This window comes from Grampus griseus (assembly GCF_964374135.1).
Source record: "Grampus griseus genome assembly, chromosome: 4".
NCBI classification, from domain to species: Eukaryota; Metazoa; Chordata; class Mammalia; order Artiodactyla; family Delphinidae; genus Grampus; species Grampus griseus.
This window is the reverse complement of record NC_138997.1, coordinates 111,778,222-111,796,863: the sequence shown is the minus strand read 5'-3', so window position 1 is coordinate 111,796,863 and position 18,642 is coordinate 111,778,222. Positions and strand designations below refer to the sequence as shown.

At 37.5% G+C, this 18,642-nt stretch overlaps 1 protein-coding gene across 1 annotated transcript in view; it reads left to right on the top strand.

Annotated features, from left to right (window-relative positions):
- DKK2 (dickkopf WNT signaling pathway inhibitor 2) overlaps window positions 1–17,210 on the top strand; it is a 102,665-nt gene extending 85,455 nt beyond the window's left edge. The window contains exons 2-4 of the mRNA XM_082652652.1: window positions 10,467–10,617; window positions 12,016–12,171; window positions 14,677–17,210. Of these exons, the coding sequence (XP_082508778.1) occupies window positions 10,467–10,617; window positions 12,016–12,171; window positions 14,677–14,927 (558 nt within the window). The 3' untranslated portion in view covers window positions 14,928–17,210. The remainder of the gene's footprint in view (window positions 1–10,466; window positions 10,618–12,015; window positions 12,172–14,676) is intronic.
- Window positions 17,211–18,642: the final 1,432 nt, after the last annotated feature.

Sequence of the window (18,642 nt, the reverse complement as noted above, 5' to 3'; positions counted from 1 at the left end):
GGCAATAATTCCCCTGGATGCTTTAAACCTATGATTATGTTAGAGACTCTGAGACTGATTCAAACTCTCTCAAACATTGTCCGGATCTTTGGAACCCAGAAATGACAACATAGGTGTACTCAGAGTGCTCTTTGCATGAAGAACTCCTATGTGAGATCTGCCTTATCAACTGAACATTCCAAATAAATAAAAATGAAACAAAGGCATGTAGCATAGGTCCCTACCTATTTTACAGGTTATATAAATATCAGCTTAAAATACCTAGGGAAGGAATCAAACTGGAAAATGGGAAAGAGTAAGGATGGTAAAATAACTGATTATATGAGATAACTCCTATCTATTCCTTTCTCTTGGTAACTAACAGACAAGCTTAGTAACTTACACAAACTTATCTCTTAGTAACTCATCCAAAGTTCAGGAGTTGGGGGCTTCCCTGGTGGTGCAGTGGTTGAGAGTCCGCCTGCCGATGCAGGGGACACGGGTTTGTGCCCCGGTCCGGGAAGATCCCACATGCCGTGGAGCGGCTGGGCCCGTGAGCCATGGCCACTGAGCCTGCGCATCCGGAGCCTGTGCTCCACAATGGGAGAGGCCACAGCAGTGAGAGGCCCACGTACCGAACAACAACAACAAAAAGGAGTCAAAGTTCAGGAGTTGAAGTGCTTCATCCTGTTGCACATATAACTTGCCTCTTGTCCCTCTATATCTCAGGAGTGTGTAATATAATGATTCTAGTCCATGACTCTTCATGGCCTTACTGTTTATTTTCCTCCAAATGGCAAAGGCAGAAACAGATTGAGTTACTTAGGCAGAGTTCTGTGTTAGAGCTGTGAACCACCTCTTCGCCCTACTTTTTTTAATCAAAAGGTTTCTTAGGTTTCGATTCAATCTCTGTGGCTGTTGCTATTGCGTAAACCTCTTGCTCCAACCTTCTGGGTGATCTTTTGGGACCGCGCTTCATCTCAAATGTTTGCTTCTCCTCCCAGCACACCTAGAGGATAAAGTGCTGCCTGCTTTCTTATTTATGATTGTAAATTTAAATGGTACATTTTATATTCTCAAGCAATATTTACACAGGACTTAAAGTAGTTCTTTCTTAAACAGAAATTGAGTTTTTTTCACTGCAAATGAATATTGAGGGCTATATTTTGCTGTGCTTTTTTCCATCTTCCCAACTATAAAAGAGCAATATTTTCAATTTTATCAGCTTCCATCAATTGTTTCCTCAAAAATCAGATTAGAATATGGTGAGAGGCCATTTGTCTATTAGTCTAGCCTAATTCTTAGAAGAAGTAAAAGAGAATTGAATGAGATTAGAGAAGCATGAAGTTTGTACATTTTATACTAAATGAAATCAGCCAAAACAATAAACATTAGCTCAATTAAATAACTGTTGGAACAATGGATTGTTTGTGTGTGTGTGTGTGTGTGTGTGTGTATCGTTTGAATGTTGCCTTGATGGTCTTATTCTGCTAATAAGATGACATTTATAAAACAAAAGAGAATTTTTAATCATGAAACTTCAATCTGTATTCTTGATACACTTGCAAGAAGCCCTCTCTCCAGGAAACCCAAGTTCTTCCAAGCCTTCCTAATATGAAAACCATGAGGCATAAAATTAGCAAGTAATAAGAAATTTCACTTTCAATTTCATAATATTAAAGTTGTCCCTCGGTGTCCACAGGGAATTGGTTCCAGGAACCCCCACTGTTGCCAAAATTCAAGGATGCTCAAGTCCCTTAGGTGAAATGGCCTAGTACAGTTGAGCCTCTGTGTCGGTGGGTTCCATGTTGGTGTGTTCCACCCGCGCACACACACACGACACACACATCTTCATGGAGTTCTCATGTTCTCATTTCTAAACCCAAGATATTATAAGTGAAAACTTACTCCAACTCATGAAACATTTCAAATTCACAAGTGTTTACGTTTGGGCACAGAAATCTTTACCAACATCGACCTACTCTATAATCATGAAGAAGGTCTTCTAAACAGCAATAAGAAAGTATGTTAAGTTTTCATATCTACCTGTGCATCAGTATTTGAATTTTCAATGTGCTTTTCATTGGAAGGGAAAATTTCATGCTATACAAAGGATAGAAAATAATAAAATCATACATCATCTGTTTATCATAGTTCACACAGGGAGGAAGAGTACTTGTTTTGTAAAGACCAACAGGATACACGATGCAAAGAAAACTGCAAAGCTGTGCATTGCCAGCACGACACAGGTGTACACCACATGAGGATATGAAACAAGCCAGCACTAATGGGTGTGTTGACAGCTATGAGTCTACACTGTGTTTCTCCCAAAGTGCACTAGTGTGTTTGGTATGTGTTACTTTACTTTTTTATTTGTTTTAGAAATCCTCAAGCCCACCCCTAAACACAGTGGCTAAGTACTAGGAGTGAAGATGAACCTGCCTGGAAAACAGTTGTTGTCAGTGAGTCTCTTAGACTCATATTGATGTTAGGGAACCAATTCCCCCCTTAGACCCATATCTATCTGGGAGGTACTACGGACGGAGTTCATATCTCATGTAGACCAGACACTGTCTGTATAACAAATGTATAAGAGCATCTTTAATCTTTGCAACAATTCTATAAAGCAGTGTTTCCCTATCTTACCTTATCATATAATCACCAGGACAGTATTCATTAAAAAATATAGATTTCTGGACCACATCCAGTCGTACAGAATTAGTCTCTATGAGGAGTCTGTGAATAAGTAGTTTTTAAAGACACCTCATGAGATTTTTAAGATTAGGTAAAGGAAACGCTGCTGAAGGTAGTATTATACCCATTTTATCAAGGAGGAAACAGAGACTCAGCTAAGTAACTGTATAACAAATTAACTGTGAAGGTGTAATTCAAATTGCAATATAACTCCAAATTTCTACCGACCATGTTACCTTGCTGCAGGTCATGAGGTCAAACAAATTTTAAGGCTACAATGAAAATTCTGTATTATAGACATTCAATTCTGGATTTAAAAGAAAATGTAAAATTGTGTAGTTTCTTCCTCTGTTTTGGTTAGGACAGTTATACTGAACCAATTGCAGAATTATAAAGGGCTTCATAATTATATGCGGAGTATAAAGGGCTCCAACCACTGCTGCCAAAGCATTCTAGAAATGCTTTTTGAATATGGGATAGAAGTGTTCTGTCCTATATATTCCAAATGAGGGCAGAATGGTCAAAAACAAGCAAAAATAAAAAGCCATGTACTGTTTAGATTTCTCTAGGTGCTGAGACCATATGGGAAGGGTTCCTCTTCCCATTCACCCCTTGATCAACAGCAGTAATGGACATGTTACAGTTGAGAATATGGTCTATGTTCAAAGTAGAGAATTCCCTGGAATCTCTTTTCTGCTTAATGACATACAGAGAACAGGGTGAAGCAACTAAAGTTGGAGAGGACCCTGCCTTTATTTCACAGAATTATTGTTTCTTAGGATTTAAATGAGGCTTTCTGAATACATTGGGGAGGTTAATGAACCCCTGGCAGAAATCTATCATTCCTAATTTATAATCCAGGCAGTATTAGTAGAAATTCTCTCAATTTTGAACTTTTATATCAAAAATCAAATGTCTAACAAACTTAGCCTTGAAATGAATATGTATAAAAGGTATTCAAAGGTTTTCCACGGTGTGCACAGCATGAATTGTTTTAGGGAATCAATTTCCAGATCCTTAACTTCCGTGGTTCTTTTTCTTATAATTGTCTGGAATATGCCTGTGTTTACAATAAGTCTTTTGCTATTTTATGTGGGAAAAAAAGAAAAACCATCACGCATTCCAAATCTTGATATATTGCATTAGCCAGAGGTATAAAATCCACTTTTGGATGTAAAACTAAAATAGAATTTGGAATATTGGTTTTAACAAAGATATTCTTAATGGTTGATCAGGGCATCCTAAATGTACAAAGGCACTTTCTTTCCTTCTCTTATCTTCTTCTTGGATTGATCCCTTGATCATTATGTAGTATCCTTCCTTGTCCCTTGTAACAGTCTTTATTTTAGTCTATTTTTTCTGATATGAGTATTGCTACTCCAGATTTCTTTTGATTCCCATTTGCATGGAATACCTTTTTCCATCCCCTCACTTTCAGTCTGTATGTGTCCCTAGATCTGAAATGGGTCTCTTGTAGACAGCATATATACAGGTCTTGTTTTTGTATCCATTCAGCCAGTCTACGTTTTTTGGTTGGAGCATTTAATCCATTTACATTTAAGGTAATGATCGATATGTATGTACTTATTGCCATTTTTTAAATTGTTTTGGATTTGTCTTTGTAGGTCTTTTTTCTTCCCTTCCTCTTTTGTTCTCTTGTGATTCGATGACTATCTCTAGTGTTGTGTTTGGAGTGCTTGTTCTTTTTTGTGTGTGTATCTGTTGTAGTTTTTTGGTTTGAAGTTCCCATGAGGTTTTGATATAGCAGTCTCTCTATATATACAAGGTTGTTTTAAGTTGCTGGTCTCTTAATTTCAAATCCATTTCCCATTTCCTGCATTTGTGCTCTCCTCTTCTCATGGTTGCTGGTTTTGATATCATACTTGTATGTGGATGATTTCCTACTTTTACTGTATGTTTGCCTTTACTGGTGAGCTTTCCCATTTGTGATTTTCTTGTTTCTAGTTGTGGCCTCTTTTTTTTTTTTCCCCCACCTAGGGAGGTTTCTTTAGCATTTGTTGTAAAGCTGGTTTGGTGGTGCTGAATTCTCTTTGCTTTTGCTTATCTGTAAAGCTTTTGATTTCTTCATTGAATCTGAAGGAGAGCCTTACTGGATAGAATATTCTTGGTTGTAGGTTTTTCCTTTTCATCACTTTAAATATCCTTCTCTTATTACTAATTTTTAAAAAGTGAATCTTGGCCCCAGTTGGAAAGTTCTGGATATAGAACATTCAAAATAGTTGTTATGACTTGTGCGTTTTAAAATTTAACTGAATGTCTTCTAAGACTAACTTGTTCAAGGAAGAATCTCATCTATTGGTAAATATGTTGTGATTTATTTTAGGATCAGGCTGCATTGATCAATATTTTACTGAATCATGAAAAATTACTGTGAACTTCACCTTATAAAATGTTTAATGTTATATATCGTATTAATAAAACAAACTTAAACTTATGCTGAAACATTTTACATGTCAAATGCAATGATACATGTTTTTCAAAATTAGTTTAGGGGTAATGCAGGCAAAACATTTGTAGATCACAGAACATAGCTGTTAGTGTCTGGATCATAGCTGGTGTTCAATAAATAAAAGCTGAATAAATAATTATTGAATACTGAATGAATACCCAAGCTGCCACCCTAAGAACCTATGGCACAGATCCAGAACACCATGAAATATCTGAAAATTTCCTCTCAAATTAAAAATAGCTCAATTCTCCTGGCCTTAGGTTCAGGAATCCTCAAAGATGCATCTAGTAAACCCCTATCCCCTAGAGGTAACTGTGGACAAAGGAAAAGATCAAATTGCATAGCCTTTGGCAAGAAGTGTACAACTGCACATGAGCCAGATTGAGTTATATTTCCCTGCACCTCCTGCAGTTGAAATGTTAGGGTTTGAGTTTGAAATGACCACCTTAAAGGATAGCGTATTTTGCATGCTCACTGAAATACAGATCTATCATGTGGAATGTCATGACAAGGGAAATTAATCTTTAAGAACCTAGAGGACACCAGTGTGATCTGGTTTCCCAAACGTAATTGCCAACCCTTTGCCGTGCTCTGTTTAAGACCCCAGACATGTTCCAATCCCCAGCCCTTTGCTGCTACCTCCCTCTGTCCACTTGCCTCAAATGTTTTTCATTCCCACAGCTGGGTTGTCCCCCTACAGGCTTTCTTCTGCCTGCCCAGCTGATGACGTTTTTCTGCCTCCAGAAAACTTCCGAGATTGTTATAAACAAACAGTGCTTACAGGGGACAAAGGATTGTCCCAATTAAAAACAACAACAACAAAACTAGGACAGTCTTGCAAGAATCCGAATGGGTGGGTAGCCGACATGAACACTTTATGTTGTTTCTCTCCTCTTCATTCCCCCCATCATTAAACAGGAACATGTCATTGTTTTGAAAGCTTGGGAGTTAAACTAAGGTTTTAGCTGTGGCCAAAGGTCTACTGAATAGTCAGTCAGTGCTGCTGAGATACCTGAAACACTTTTTCTCATTTCATAATCACTTCACTGTTGCACTGGGGTGTTCTAAGGGATGGGCAGTAATTGGAAAATAAGAATAAATTCAGCCCTAAATCTAAGTCTTGATTTAACAGGCCTTTTCTCCCTGCAGGTTTAAGAATAATTGAAAAAAAAAAGGCTCAATTAGTTTAAATAAGATGCAGTAACATTTTATTTTTTCATTAGAATATTATTTAATTATCATTATTTGCATGATGGGATTTTGCTTATAACTCTGATTACACTGAGTTTAAGTGGACAGAAAACTGTTGTCACAAAAATGGAATGGAAGATGTTGTTTACAGTCTTGTGTTTTCCGCCAGTATTCTGTTTTTTCCAACAGCTGCAGTAGGACATGCTGTTGGTATTTGGAGGCTTCTAGAAAGAGAAGTGGCCAAGTTTATTTTCCTAATCTCTAAATTCAGCACATAGGTCACCACTCAAACACCTTTTCTATGTGTGCATCAATAGTCATTATTAAATGCTCTCAGTCACGACACCTTACAAGGAGGCCTAAAAGCCAGGGCAGGGCTCTGATCCCCAAGTGTTCTGCTGCTGAGCACATGTGATTTATCTGCAGAAGTTACTTAACCTCTCTTCACTTCATTGTTAAAACTGTAATAAATAAATGTTCTAGATTAGCAAAAATATCCTTTATACTAAAAAAGGAATGCTCCCTTTTGACAGACTTATTTTCAAGCTGTGTCCAATATGTTCACTCTTATTTTAGTCCGTGTCATGGTGGTAATGATAACTAGCACTGCTATTTATGGGAACAACTGTATTTTTAGCCTAGAAAGGGGGTTGGGAAAAACTTCTCTGTTTTGTTGGCCTGATCATGGACAGCTCTCATGTTTTCTTAATTTATGGCCCATCATCTGCTATTATTAGATATCACAAATGAATTTATCCCCTAAGTGTGACTAAAGCTAAGTCATGAATGATTCTGCATGAAGGCGAGTATTCCTGGATGCTCAGGCAACCAAATTTCTGATTCAGTTTTGGAACTTTTAGTACAGGAGGGGCATGTATAACGTCTCTCCCTAATTCTTTCACTTGATTTGCAGTCTTCCACACAGACTGTCATTGTTCCTAAACTCAAGTAAATGAAGAACCATAAAAATTGGCTATTAATAATTTCCATAGCAGGTTAAGAAAATCAGTCTTATTCATTTATAAAATAAGTACCAGGGAAGCATATTATTATTTTTGTTAAATGGAAACTTAAGACTAAGGTACTCAAATGTAAAAATCATCATTAAATGGGACCTTTGGAGGCCAAAGTAAAGGGAAAGGATTTTTCCGTGGGAAAGCTTCTTAATGACACTTTTATTAATGAATATAATTCCCTTCAGTGGTCTGTTAATTGCCACAGGTCACTTCTTCAGGATTCTCCATAACTACTTTAACTATGTGCTTTTCTTTCTGTCTCTCTCTCCCAATCTCCCTCCCTCCCTCCCTCGCCTAATATGATACCATTTCCAGACATGTTAAAAGGGTTAATGTAGGAAAAACCCAGTAGCAAGCTGCAGAACCTCATACTTGAGTTGAAAACTCTTTACTAAAAAATAATGCATTAGGCTAAAAACATGAGAATTGGTATTAATGGGTCAGAGTCATATTTCCTCCTGTTCTGTATTTTCTTGCTAATGGTTACACCAAGGGAAACTTTATGGCTGACTAGATCCATCCTGGGGGAACACTGATTTCAGATGTTTCTGAAATATCACTTGCTTTCCCTAAACTTGTTTCAGTCAATTTTTCTCATCCATTCTTGATTTTATTCATATATAAAGGCTGTTGTTTGGAGCCCGGAGTTCCATAAGCATACTAGAAGCTGTGTAATATAACCTTTCATTTCAATTATTAAATTTTTTTTTTTTTTTGTCATAGCACTCCTCTTAATATTATGTTCTGGGATTCCATTCCAAGGACAAGTTCACATTAACAATAACCTTCAATTTAAAAAAAAAGTCCTGCATACTTTTCCTGCCTATATCATTTATATTTCAAGCCAATTAAAAGATCTATTGGAACATAATAAAACTACCTGATATTTTTTGTCTCTTCCCTCTAAAAATTGGTGAGAATTTTACTGTGATCCTATTCACAAAGTACTATTGTGCATATTACTTTTTGTAATAGCATCAAATATTTCCCATCTCAAGTATTTCCCATTTCAATATTTTCCATTTCCCACAACTGAGAATGGGAAGACTATGATGTGCCTTCCACAATTTTCTGCTTAAATGAGCTGCTACTTTTAGCAAACAACTTGCTTTCTACCATACAGGCTATTTTTTAGGAATGGAATCAAGTATTATTCTATATTCAGAATCCCTTGAAGAGTCATTGTTTGAGTTGAATTGCACATGATGTTTTAGGTGGCATATGTTTACTTCCATTGAAAGAACATGTCCTATTTTTGAGGAAGGAAAAGAAACTTGTGAGACATCAGATGTTTCTTGCAAAACAATTTGGTGAAATAAATGTAAATGAATCAGAAACATGTGAATTGTATTTCAGTTAAAATTAATGGGTTTAAATATGAAGGCAGTAAAGCACTCAGGGGGAAAGAGTGTAGCAAGTCGGGAAGTGACATTTGTTTTGTTTTCATCCGTCTTGGACTCTTGAAAATGGCCTAATACTCTGAATTCAACCTCATTCAGAGTCCCTCTTAAGTCTAACAATGGAGTTATAGAATGGGACAATAGTATTCAAATTAATTTTATAGCTTTATCTGGCTCCAGTTATAATGCGGGCGTCAAACATTGCCACTGTGCAATTTTTCAAAAGCACTTTCAGTTTGAAGTTAGAGGTTTTTCTATTCTCTTCTGAGGGTAAACAGAAAATTGTTATGATGCTAAAAGTGTATTTTTTTCATAGAACAACAGTGTAAAGTTTTCAGAGTCACATATCAACTTCGTATTTATTTCCTCTTTCTAAGATGAACAGATCTAAATGGAAAACACAGGGGGCAGAATGCATACACACGTACGCAGGAGAAGGGCACAGGGAGAAAAGGCGATGGAATAGAGTGAGAGAGAACGAGAGAGGAGGGAAGGAATAAGCAATGCATGCAGGGGTGAGGTCATCAAGCCTCATTTCAAAAGTAAAGCGCTCAAACCACACTACTTATTTTAGTGTCACAAAAATTTTATCCCATAGTTTTATAGTCATATCATTTATGCTTGCTTAAAAACAACTACATAGCTTTTTATTTTTATATTTTTTCAATTTTAAAAAAATGCATTACTCTGAAAAGCAGGGAAAAAAATGAACTACAAAAAAAAAAAAAAAGGACTTACAAATAATTTTCCCTGTCAACATGCCTCAAAATTTGAGTACTGTAAGTTTGATGTGATATTTCAGTTTCTCAACTCTCAGTCTCTGAAAACAGGGACATTTTAAGTGTTCCAGTAACTTGCAAGAGACAAGGAGTATATAACTGGATTGTGTGTTTATATATATATATATATATTCTTTTGTTTTTGAGATAATATATGACACTGCTTAAGTAGCCTTCTGAACATATAACCTGGTAGAGAAATGTAGGAACAGAAGTCCTTTCTGTATAAGTTGAAGGTACAGTAAACCATAGGGCTGTTTTTGTGTGTTAAGAGCCTGCTGTTTTGTTTCCTGAGAACATGAGGTTGTATCAGTCATTGGAGTTCAGCGTCTCTCTGACCACTCAGAGCTCTGCTGCTGCTCACCACTGAGTTTGGAATGAAGATGCTGTTCCTTGATTTCTTTGTGCCAAAAGGTTCATTGCTTCAAACTCTTAGAAGCATCTCCCCTCTTTGCTCCTCTATCTGTTCCATAATTGGGCAGGAGATGTGTTTTAGCTGCTACCACAGCCCTTTGTTGCTTTATTTAACCTTCTCCTCATCCTAGTTTAGTGGATAAAAAATGGAGTGGCTAGGCTGTTTCATTTACACCTTAAATCAGTGGCAATATAACATTTAGAACTGGTTTTGAGCTCCCAGAGTCACTCTTTAGGGCTCTACTAATCAACATAAAGTCTAAATCCTAACCCCTAATTTGTGTCAATGAAAATATATGAATAGTGCCAACTTCATCTTCATCACCATCAACAGTAAATATTTATAAAGTCCTCAATTAAGTAACTTACTATGTAATATCTCTGCTGAGCACATTATTACAATGGTATATTTCCTTTGAGGAGGGATACGTTGTGATTTACTTTCCATCATGATTTGGTGCAGTAACATTTTGTTACAAGATCTAATCTTTGCTTTTGGTGGTGTTGTTCCACTTCATGACAGGCCTACCCTTGTAGCAGTGATAAGGAATGTGAAGTTGGAAGATACTGCCACAGTCCCCACCAAGGATCTTCGGCCTGCATGGTGTGTCGAAGGAAAAAGAAGCGCTGCCATAGAGATGGCATGTGTTGTCCTGGCACCCGCTGCAATAATGGTAAAGGTCTCGCTCAGTGTTGAAGGGCCTCTTTCCTTTCATGTAGGAGGCCTGGCTACCAAGTTAGGCTGCCTTCTCCTTAGTCAGACTCCTGAAATGTAAGGAGCCTTTCAAAATTGGCAGGAATGGGATCAGGGTTTAGATATGTATAAGATTACCTGGATTCCCTCTCAAATCTTAGTCTTCCTGGGCTCTGACCATCTCCTATAATTTATAATCTATGCTGATCTAGGATTTGCCGTATTGAAATGTTGCATATAAATAGCTAGATGTTCTATTCCACTAAACACTTAAGCAAATATGTGCAAAGGAACCAAAGAAAGGAACATGCTATGATTTAGCAATACACTTGTGAATCTGTTTTCCATTTCCATACTAGTTTCATACTTTTACTCTTATACTCAAGGTGTCCTCTTTTTTTTTTTTTTTTTTTTTTTGGTACGCGGGCCTCTCACTGCTATGGCCTCTCCCGCTGCGGAGCACAGGCTCCGGACGCGCAGGCTCAGCGGCCATGGCTCACGGGCCCAGCCGCTCCACGGCACGTGGGATCCTCCCAGACCAGGGCACGAACCCGTGTCCCCTGCATCGGCAGGTGGACTCCCAACCACTGCGCCACCAGGGAAGCGCCCAAGGTGTCTTCTTTTGAAGGCCCTACCCCGTGGCATGCACAAATGCTGACGGAGTGATTGGTTCCTCCAAAAGGAGACACAGGAGTCTATTCCCTGGCCTTCACCCAATCTCAATGAGCTTAGAAGCAGACAATTCAGCATTAACGATAAAATGAAGAACCACCAACAACACATGGTAAAACCATTAAATAATTGCAGAAGGTGATCAGAAACATACACTTATTCATACAAAACAACATAATCAGGCTCATAATCCTATACTTATTCCTGACCTCTGGGCATAGTCCTATTGGAAGTACCCTGGACAAGAAGAGGTGAAGGGAAGACCTCATACCATTAGAGGTGTTTACAGTGTAGACAAGGATTATACTGTTGATTGAAAAAGGAACCTTGATCTTTTTCTGATCAGATGTCTGATTAGACAATTATAAGGTATTAAGAGCTAATAATAATTTAATACTTTACTATGTCACTATTCTAAGCACTTCACATGTATTCACAGTCATTTAGTGAAATGAATTCTGTTTTCATCCTTATTTTTGCCCAAGGTCACTTGGTCTTGAGGGTGGCAAGATTCAAATCAAGAAATCCTGGCTCAGGACCATACTATTCAATTCTCAGTCTGGACAAATATATAAATAAATGAATAGATGAATGAATAGACAGATGATAGATAAATGGCTTCATACCTCACATCAGGAGAATACTTGGATAAGAATCACATTTTAGAGAATTGAATAAGTCTAACTAATTACCTGACCATCTCCAGGCATCTGTATCCCCGTCACTGAGAGCATCTTAACTGCTCACATCCCAGCTCTGGACGGCACTCGGCACAGAGATGGAAACCACGGTCACTACTCAAACCACGACTTGGGATGGCAGAATCTAGGAAGAACACACACTAAGATGTCACATATAAAAGGTAGGGATATCTGTAGCTCTATGTTTACTTTTTCTTGTTTTATAATGAAGTAAAAGAAAAATATCGATAATTAATTCCATTGGTTTTGTGTGCAACTTGAAAAAAAATTTTGGGAAGTTACTTTAATAGCAAGATTTTAACTGAATTTCTTAATTCTTAATTTTGAGGATGCTAGAGGTTTCTTAGAGATCTTAAATTGTTAGAAAATACATATTGCAAGAATTTCAGTACCCTAATTAACCATGCCATTTTCTAAACAGCCTTTTTACAGGATGTTTAGAATAAATCTTTTATACAAGCATTTCTCTTCCATATTCAAGCATAAAGCATTCCAAAAAATAAATGGGAAAATGTTTGCTGCCATATGATTAAATCACTAAGATTTAGAGTCTTTTTCTCATCTTTGCAGATTCAAAAGTTGTATTTCACTTAACAACCAGATAATATACTGCGCATAAACCAATTTACCAAAAATAATTGAGATTACATATGCCCATAAAATGCCCTTCCTTGTGTCAAAATATTTGGGAAGCCTAATCACTAATAGTAAAATTTAAAAGTATGAAATTATTGAACCCAGTTACTAATAGTAAAATTTTGAAAAACAGAAATACCTATTTTTTTTTGTTTTGAAATATCTATATTTTTAAAGGAAGTTTTTGTAAGTGTATTCTGTGGAGCACTATTCTTTCAAGACGTTCTGTGAATGAAAGAGCCCTGTGTTCAAGAGTTTTGGAATAAGGTATCTCCCCATTTCTGGAACTTTATAATTAACATTGATATACTGAAGTCCAGCAACGAGGAAAACTGGTTAACTTTTTTAAACATTGTGTTTCCCTGGCTTACTTGACCACAAAACCATTTCCCCACATTTTCACCTTCTGCCGAGCTAGTATCCTAGAGAATATCTGACCTATTAGTCCAACCTGGAATACTAATGGTCAAATCAATAGGGCCAAAGAGACTGACAATTCCTCTTCAATTATCCCTTGTCTACACGCCCTGAAGGCCTAAGTGCTTTATCCACATCTCCTATTTCTAGTCCACCAAATTCACATGCATTTGTTAGTACCTGAGTATCCTTCTTTATTCTGACAGATATCTATGTCACAGTACAGTTTCAAATTTATTGCTTTTATCTAATTATATGTGGAATTTTCTGATGACAGCCAATAATATATCTTATACAACTCAGCTAGTGAGTTGCATCCACATCACACAGTGGAACTGGTGACATCTGGGCTGACAGCTAACCTTTTAGAACAGGCTTGGCACATTATGGCCTGTGAGACAAGTCTGTCCTTACGCCATTTTTTTTTTTTTTTCGGTACGTGGGCCTCTCACTGTTGTGGCCTCTCCCGCTGCGGAGCACAGGCTCCAGACGCGCAGGCTCAGCGGCCATGGCTCACGGGCCCAGCCGCTCCGCGGCATGCGGGATCCTCCTGGACCGGGGCACGAACCTGCGTCCCCTGCATCGGCAGGCGGACTCTCAACCACTGCGCCACCAGGGAAGCCCCTGCCGCCATTTTTGTAAATAATGTTTTATTGTAACACAGACTTGCCCATTCACGTAGGCATATTTATCTATGGTGGTTTTTATGATACAACAGCAGGATGAGGAGCTGTGACACAGATCACATGGCCTAAAAAGTTTAAAGTATTTACAATCTGGCAGGTTACAAAGAATCTTGTTGACTAGTACTTTTTTATAAAGATTACACATCAACGCAGCTGTGATGTGTGCGTGTTCTTTGCTAACTTGATTGTTTTTCTGAATTAAATACCCAGATTTGTGCTCCTACGTCATTTTTATGATGGGTTCTTGGTTGACCCTGGGGCTATCTGCCCTTGCTCTGCTCCACTCTGTATCTCAGCTTTTTATAGACTTCATTTACTGGGCTCCCCGTCAGATGGCTTCCGACCACATGGGTTTGCCTGTGGTGAGACTGAGAGGTAGAGGAAGGGAAAAGCCAACAGATTCTCTCTGCCTCAGGTAGTGTTTCTGGCAGAGCTGTACCTCGTTGGGGCCTCAGCTCCTGCCAGGTGGGCCTGTTGGGATTCCAGTTCCCACCCTTGCCCCGTTCAGATACCACCGGCTCCTTTGGATCCTCCAGACTAAATGTGGTAGTGGCTTCCTGTTGTGTTGCTTTACCATCCTCTGGTACTTCTTAGCCCTGCCACTCACTACCTATGTGACCAGTTCTCTGCATTAAATATCTTCTCTTTTGAATACTCAGAGATTCTGTGTTCCTGGCTAGATTTTAACCGATACATGGTCTCTAGGAGTCCCAGACAATTACAGCCTTCTCCTTGAATCAGAGTTGTTTACTCTTTCCAAGAAGATACCAAATTAATTAATTTGAAAGCAATTCTGTTTACTTATTTTCACTCACCTAGTAAACAAAAAAAGAACAGAGAAATATCTAAAAGCACACCATGCCAAAGTAAGGAGAAGATTTTTTTCTAAAGTGTCATGGTGAAATATTTTGGTCATCATCTCCGTAGGGCATGAAGGAGACCCCTGTCTACGATCATCAGACTGCATTGAAGGGTTTTGCTGTGCTCGTCACTTCTGGACCAAAATCTGCAAACCAGTGCTCCATCAGGGAGAAGTCTGTACCAAGCAAGGCAAGAAGGGCTCTCACGGGCTGGAAATCTTCCAGCGGTGTGACTGCGCAAAAGGCCTTTCTTGTAAAGTATGGAAAGATGCCACCTACTCCTCCAAAGCCAGACTCCACGTGTGCCAGAAAATATGACCACCTCTGAGGGAAGAAAAGCATCACTAGCAGACTGTGAATCTGTGTATTTAATACAGTACAGCATGGGGGAAAACAGGATTTGGATTTCAGAAGGGCTAAAATGAGGAATGTCATAAGAATATAGATCACAGAAAGAGAAAGAAAATGGAGCAGATTAGAAAGGGTGACGAGTGTGGTACAATCAGTGTGTTTCCACCATGCACCTTGTTTATGTAAATAATGTATACATTTGTGAAAATGCTATGACTCAAAAAAAAAAAAAAACAGTGAAATTACTAACGAATACCATGTGACTTTCCAGCAGTTTAGGTTGTGCTAGAGGATCAGGTTCCTTCACATTGGTGATTGATTGCCTATAAAAATAACCTAAAAGCCATATTTCTCTTTAAAGTTATACTTTAACAACAAAATACTCCCCATATATCCTGGCATACAATAGACTCTAAAACATGAAAAGAAGAGTTAAATAGGAAACGAAAGCGTGGAGCAGAGTTAATTTGCAACACAGAATCACCTTTTAATCTGGAACACTACTTCTTACCACTCAATTAAAGACCTTCGTAGATGATAAGAAAAAAAGCAGTCGATATTTTCCAAATAATATCAAAATAATCACAGGTCTTTTGTCTAGTCCTTCAGAAAAAAACAAACTCGTTTTTCCTCACACTGCTTATTTACATTTTTCAAAACTTTAATTTCACTTATAATTAATAAGAACCAGTATAATAAGACAAAAATAATCCATTCAGATTCTAAAGGATCTAAATTGCATCTCTCTTGATTGTATGTGATTCCTACCCATTTTATTCTCCATATTATACACGTTATTTGTGAATAGCACTGAGCAGAATTTTCAGATTGTAAAAGTTTTAAGATGCCCAAAATAAAAGTTACTAGATCACATTTTGTAAAACTTTGGCATTTCCTATTTTTGATAGAATTGGACATTTATTCTTTACATACTCTGCAGTACAGTAGGGTAAAGCTGATAAAAGAGCTACATGTGTCCTGCACTGAAGCACAGCAAGGAAATAAATAGGGAAAACGTTGTCAAGTATTGGCAACACATAGATCGTATGTCTGAAGCACAAACTCACTTTTCATATTTGAAGTCCAAGGCTGCACAACCTAAATGGAAGTTTTCCATGGGATTTGCTATCACAATATTTACTACACAGATGAGTTCAGCGTGAGTTAACAACTACTTGTCCTCAAAATATTTATTTTCTATTTTTGAGGTCCTAAAATAATCTTAACATGAGGAGGTCTCATTAAATGGACTCCAAGGCAGGTAGGATATAGTAAGCTTCCATTGCCCTTGGTAAGCTTCTTTCTAACTGGCTGGCACCATCTGATTTTTTCTGCACCAGCCTCTCTCTGCAACAGCTGTTTCTTTGCCAAAGATACAGTTTCTGTTTTCTGCAGTCATTGAGATTAAAAAAGTATAAATGGAATAACTTGTAAAATCGACATTTTGCTAATCTATAGAAACCACAGGTTCTAAATTCTTTGAATCCATTTTATTACTTTTTTACTTTACTCAGTTCTAAATATTATGTCTAGAGCATAAAGCAAAAAAGTTATCTTATAGTTGTTACTTTTGACCTTTTCTTTTATAGACCTTAAGTCACTCCTTAATTTTCTTTTACTTAAATCCCAGTTGCAGTCTCACATTCAAGTTCTCCCAGTAGAAACTCAACCTGAGCCTGCATGTCTATTAAGAATTTCAGCTTCCCACATACATTTACAAGTATGATTAAGATTTACATTTTCCCCACATGTCCGTTAAAACTTATTAGCTAATCTATCCAAGAACCAAAGTCTGTAAACAAGCAGGTTTCTATAAGCTTGGCAACATGAAAATGGAACATTTTAGTCAAACATTTCTTATATAGCAATCTGGTTTCTGCATTTTTTTCCTTATGTACATCCCTTCAAAAATTATTATTTGAAGTAATTTATTTACAGGAAATGTTAATGAGATGTATTTTCTTATAGAGATATTTCTTACAGAAAGCTCTGTAGCAGAATATATTTGCAGCTATTGACTTTGTAATTTAGGGGAAATGTATAATAAGATAAAATATATTAAATTTTTCTCCTCCAAAAATGGAATTCAAACTTCCTTGTGTTTTGCTTATGGGAAAAACTTTTATGGAATCATAGATTCTCTGAGTTTAAGTGGACTGGGTCTGATGTTGCAGTCTTAGTTGAAATCTTTTGAATGACATCACCATGAGCTGATGCAAGGCAGTTTTACTATTACTGAAGGTGCTTATTTCATGGCAGGACAGCTGTAATTGTTTGTTGAAAGTTCTTTTTTTCATTAAACTAAAGTATTCCAGCTTGTGCTTACCACCCATTTATTCTTACTTTGCCTTCTGGAACATTTTAGAACACAAACTCCACAAACCTCTTTAAAACACTTGAAGTCACCTACCATATTTCCTATAATCTTCTCTCCAGGTTAAAATTTCCCACAATAGAGATGCCAACATGCTTAGGTATTGGTTCATTCCTCTATGGCACAAACAAAATACAAAATATCTTTATCCCTATATAGCTATAGACTGGCCCTGCATGAACTAAAATCTACTTCCTAGGAAGGTCTTTCCTCTGCTTCCTGAATACAAAGATGTCAGGAGTGTTTCACAAACATTATTCACCAATTATGAGACCAGGAGTGGTTGCAAGAGTCCATGTTGTATTAGAGATGTTAATGGGCTGGAAATGTGGAAAATAAACATTCTGTGACATAGTGGAACGGACTGAGTACAGCTATGGCAGCTTAATGATGCTAAAACAGTCCCATAGCTAGAGGTCATGGTTGAAGACATCTCAAGCACTGGTGAAATAATTCCCCACATTATTCTAATTAGTCACTTAGTATATTATTAAATAGTTATCCATTTCTTCAAATCAAGAACATTTATATTTCCAAGCTACAGTGTATTTTTAGATTATAAGAATCATATCGGTGATATTTTTCTTTTCCACTGAGCTCAGTGAGATGCTCTAGAAGTGACGAATTGTCCTGATTTCCTTTTTTAGCCAAGAAACAAAATACCCTATCATAGCCTCAGGATTTGAGGAGGGGAAACAATCCATTACACCTTTCTCCTTCCCCAAATTCAGACCATTTGAGAAAAAGGTTAAGAAAGAAAGGCAGATGACAGATTACCCTATGGCTGATAAAGTTAATATTGGAAAGTGTGGCATGTATCTGTGGGCAAGAGGACACCAGAAAGAGACAGATTCTGTGCCCCTACTCAGGCAATACTAGACAACATCAGTTCTACCTGTTGGAACTGCCCCTGCAAAACTTACAATCTGGATGGGCACAACAGAATGATACACTTTCTTCTCGAAGTTAGTGCCAAAGAAGAAGGGTAGAGAAAGGACAGAACTATGCATTTCTCATCCAATAATCTCATTTGAAATTCTCTAAAACTGGATAATTCATACCACATGAAAGGAGTGAGTGAGGGATGGAGCTGAGACAAAGATTATTATACACTCCACATTAAACTAACATGAAGGATTAGAAAAGAAGACCCTCTTCCCATATTATTCCCCAGATCTTTATATTCTTAATCAATTGTACATAACCCTTTGTCTATGGTGAAGATATGAGTTTTAACCAAAATCTGAGAAGCTATCTACTAGGGTAGTACGTGATGAGGTCATTTCCCCAATGCCAACACTCCTTACT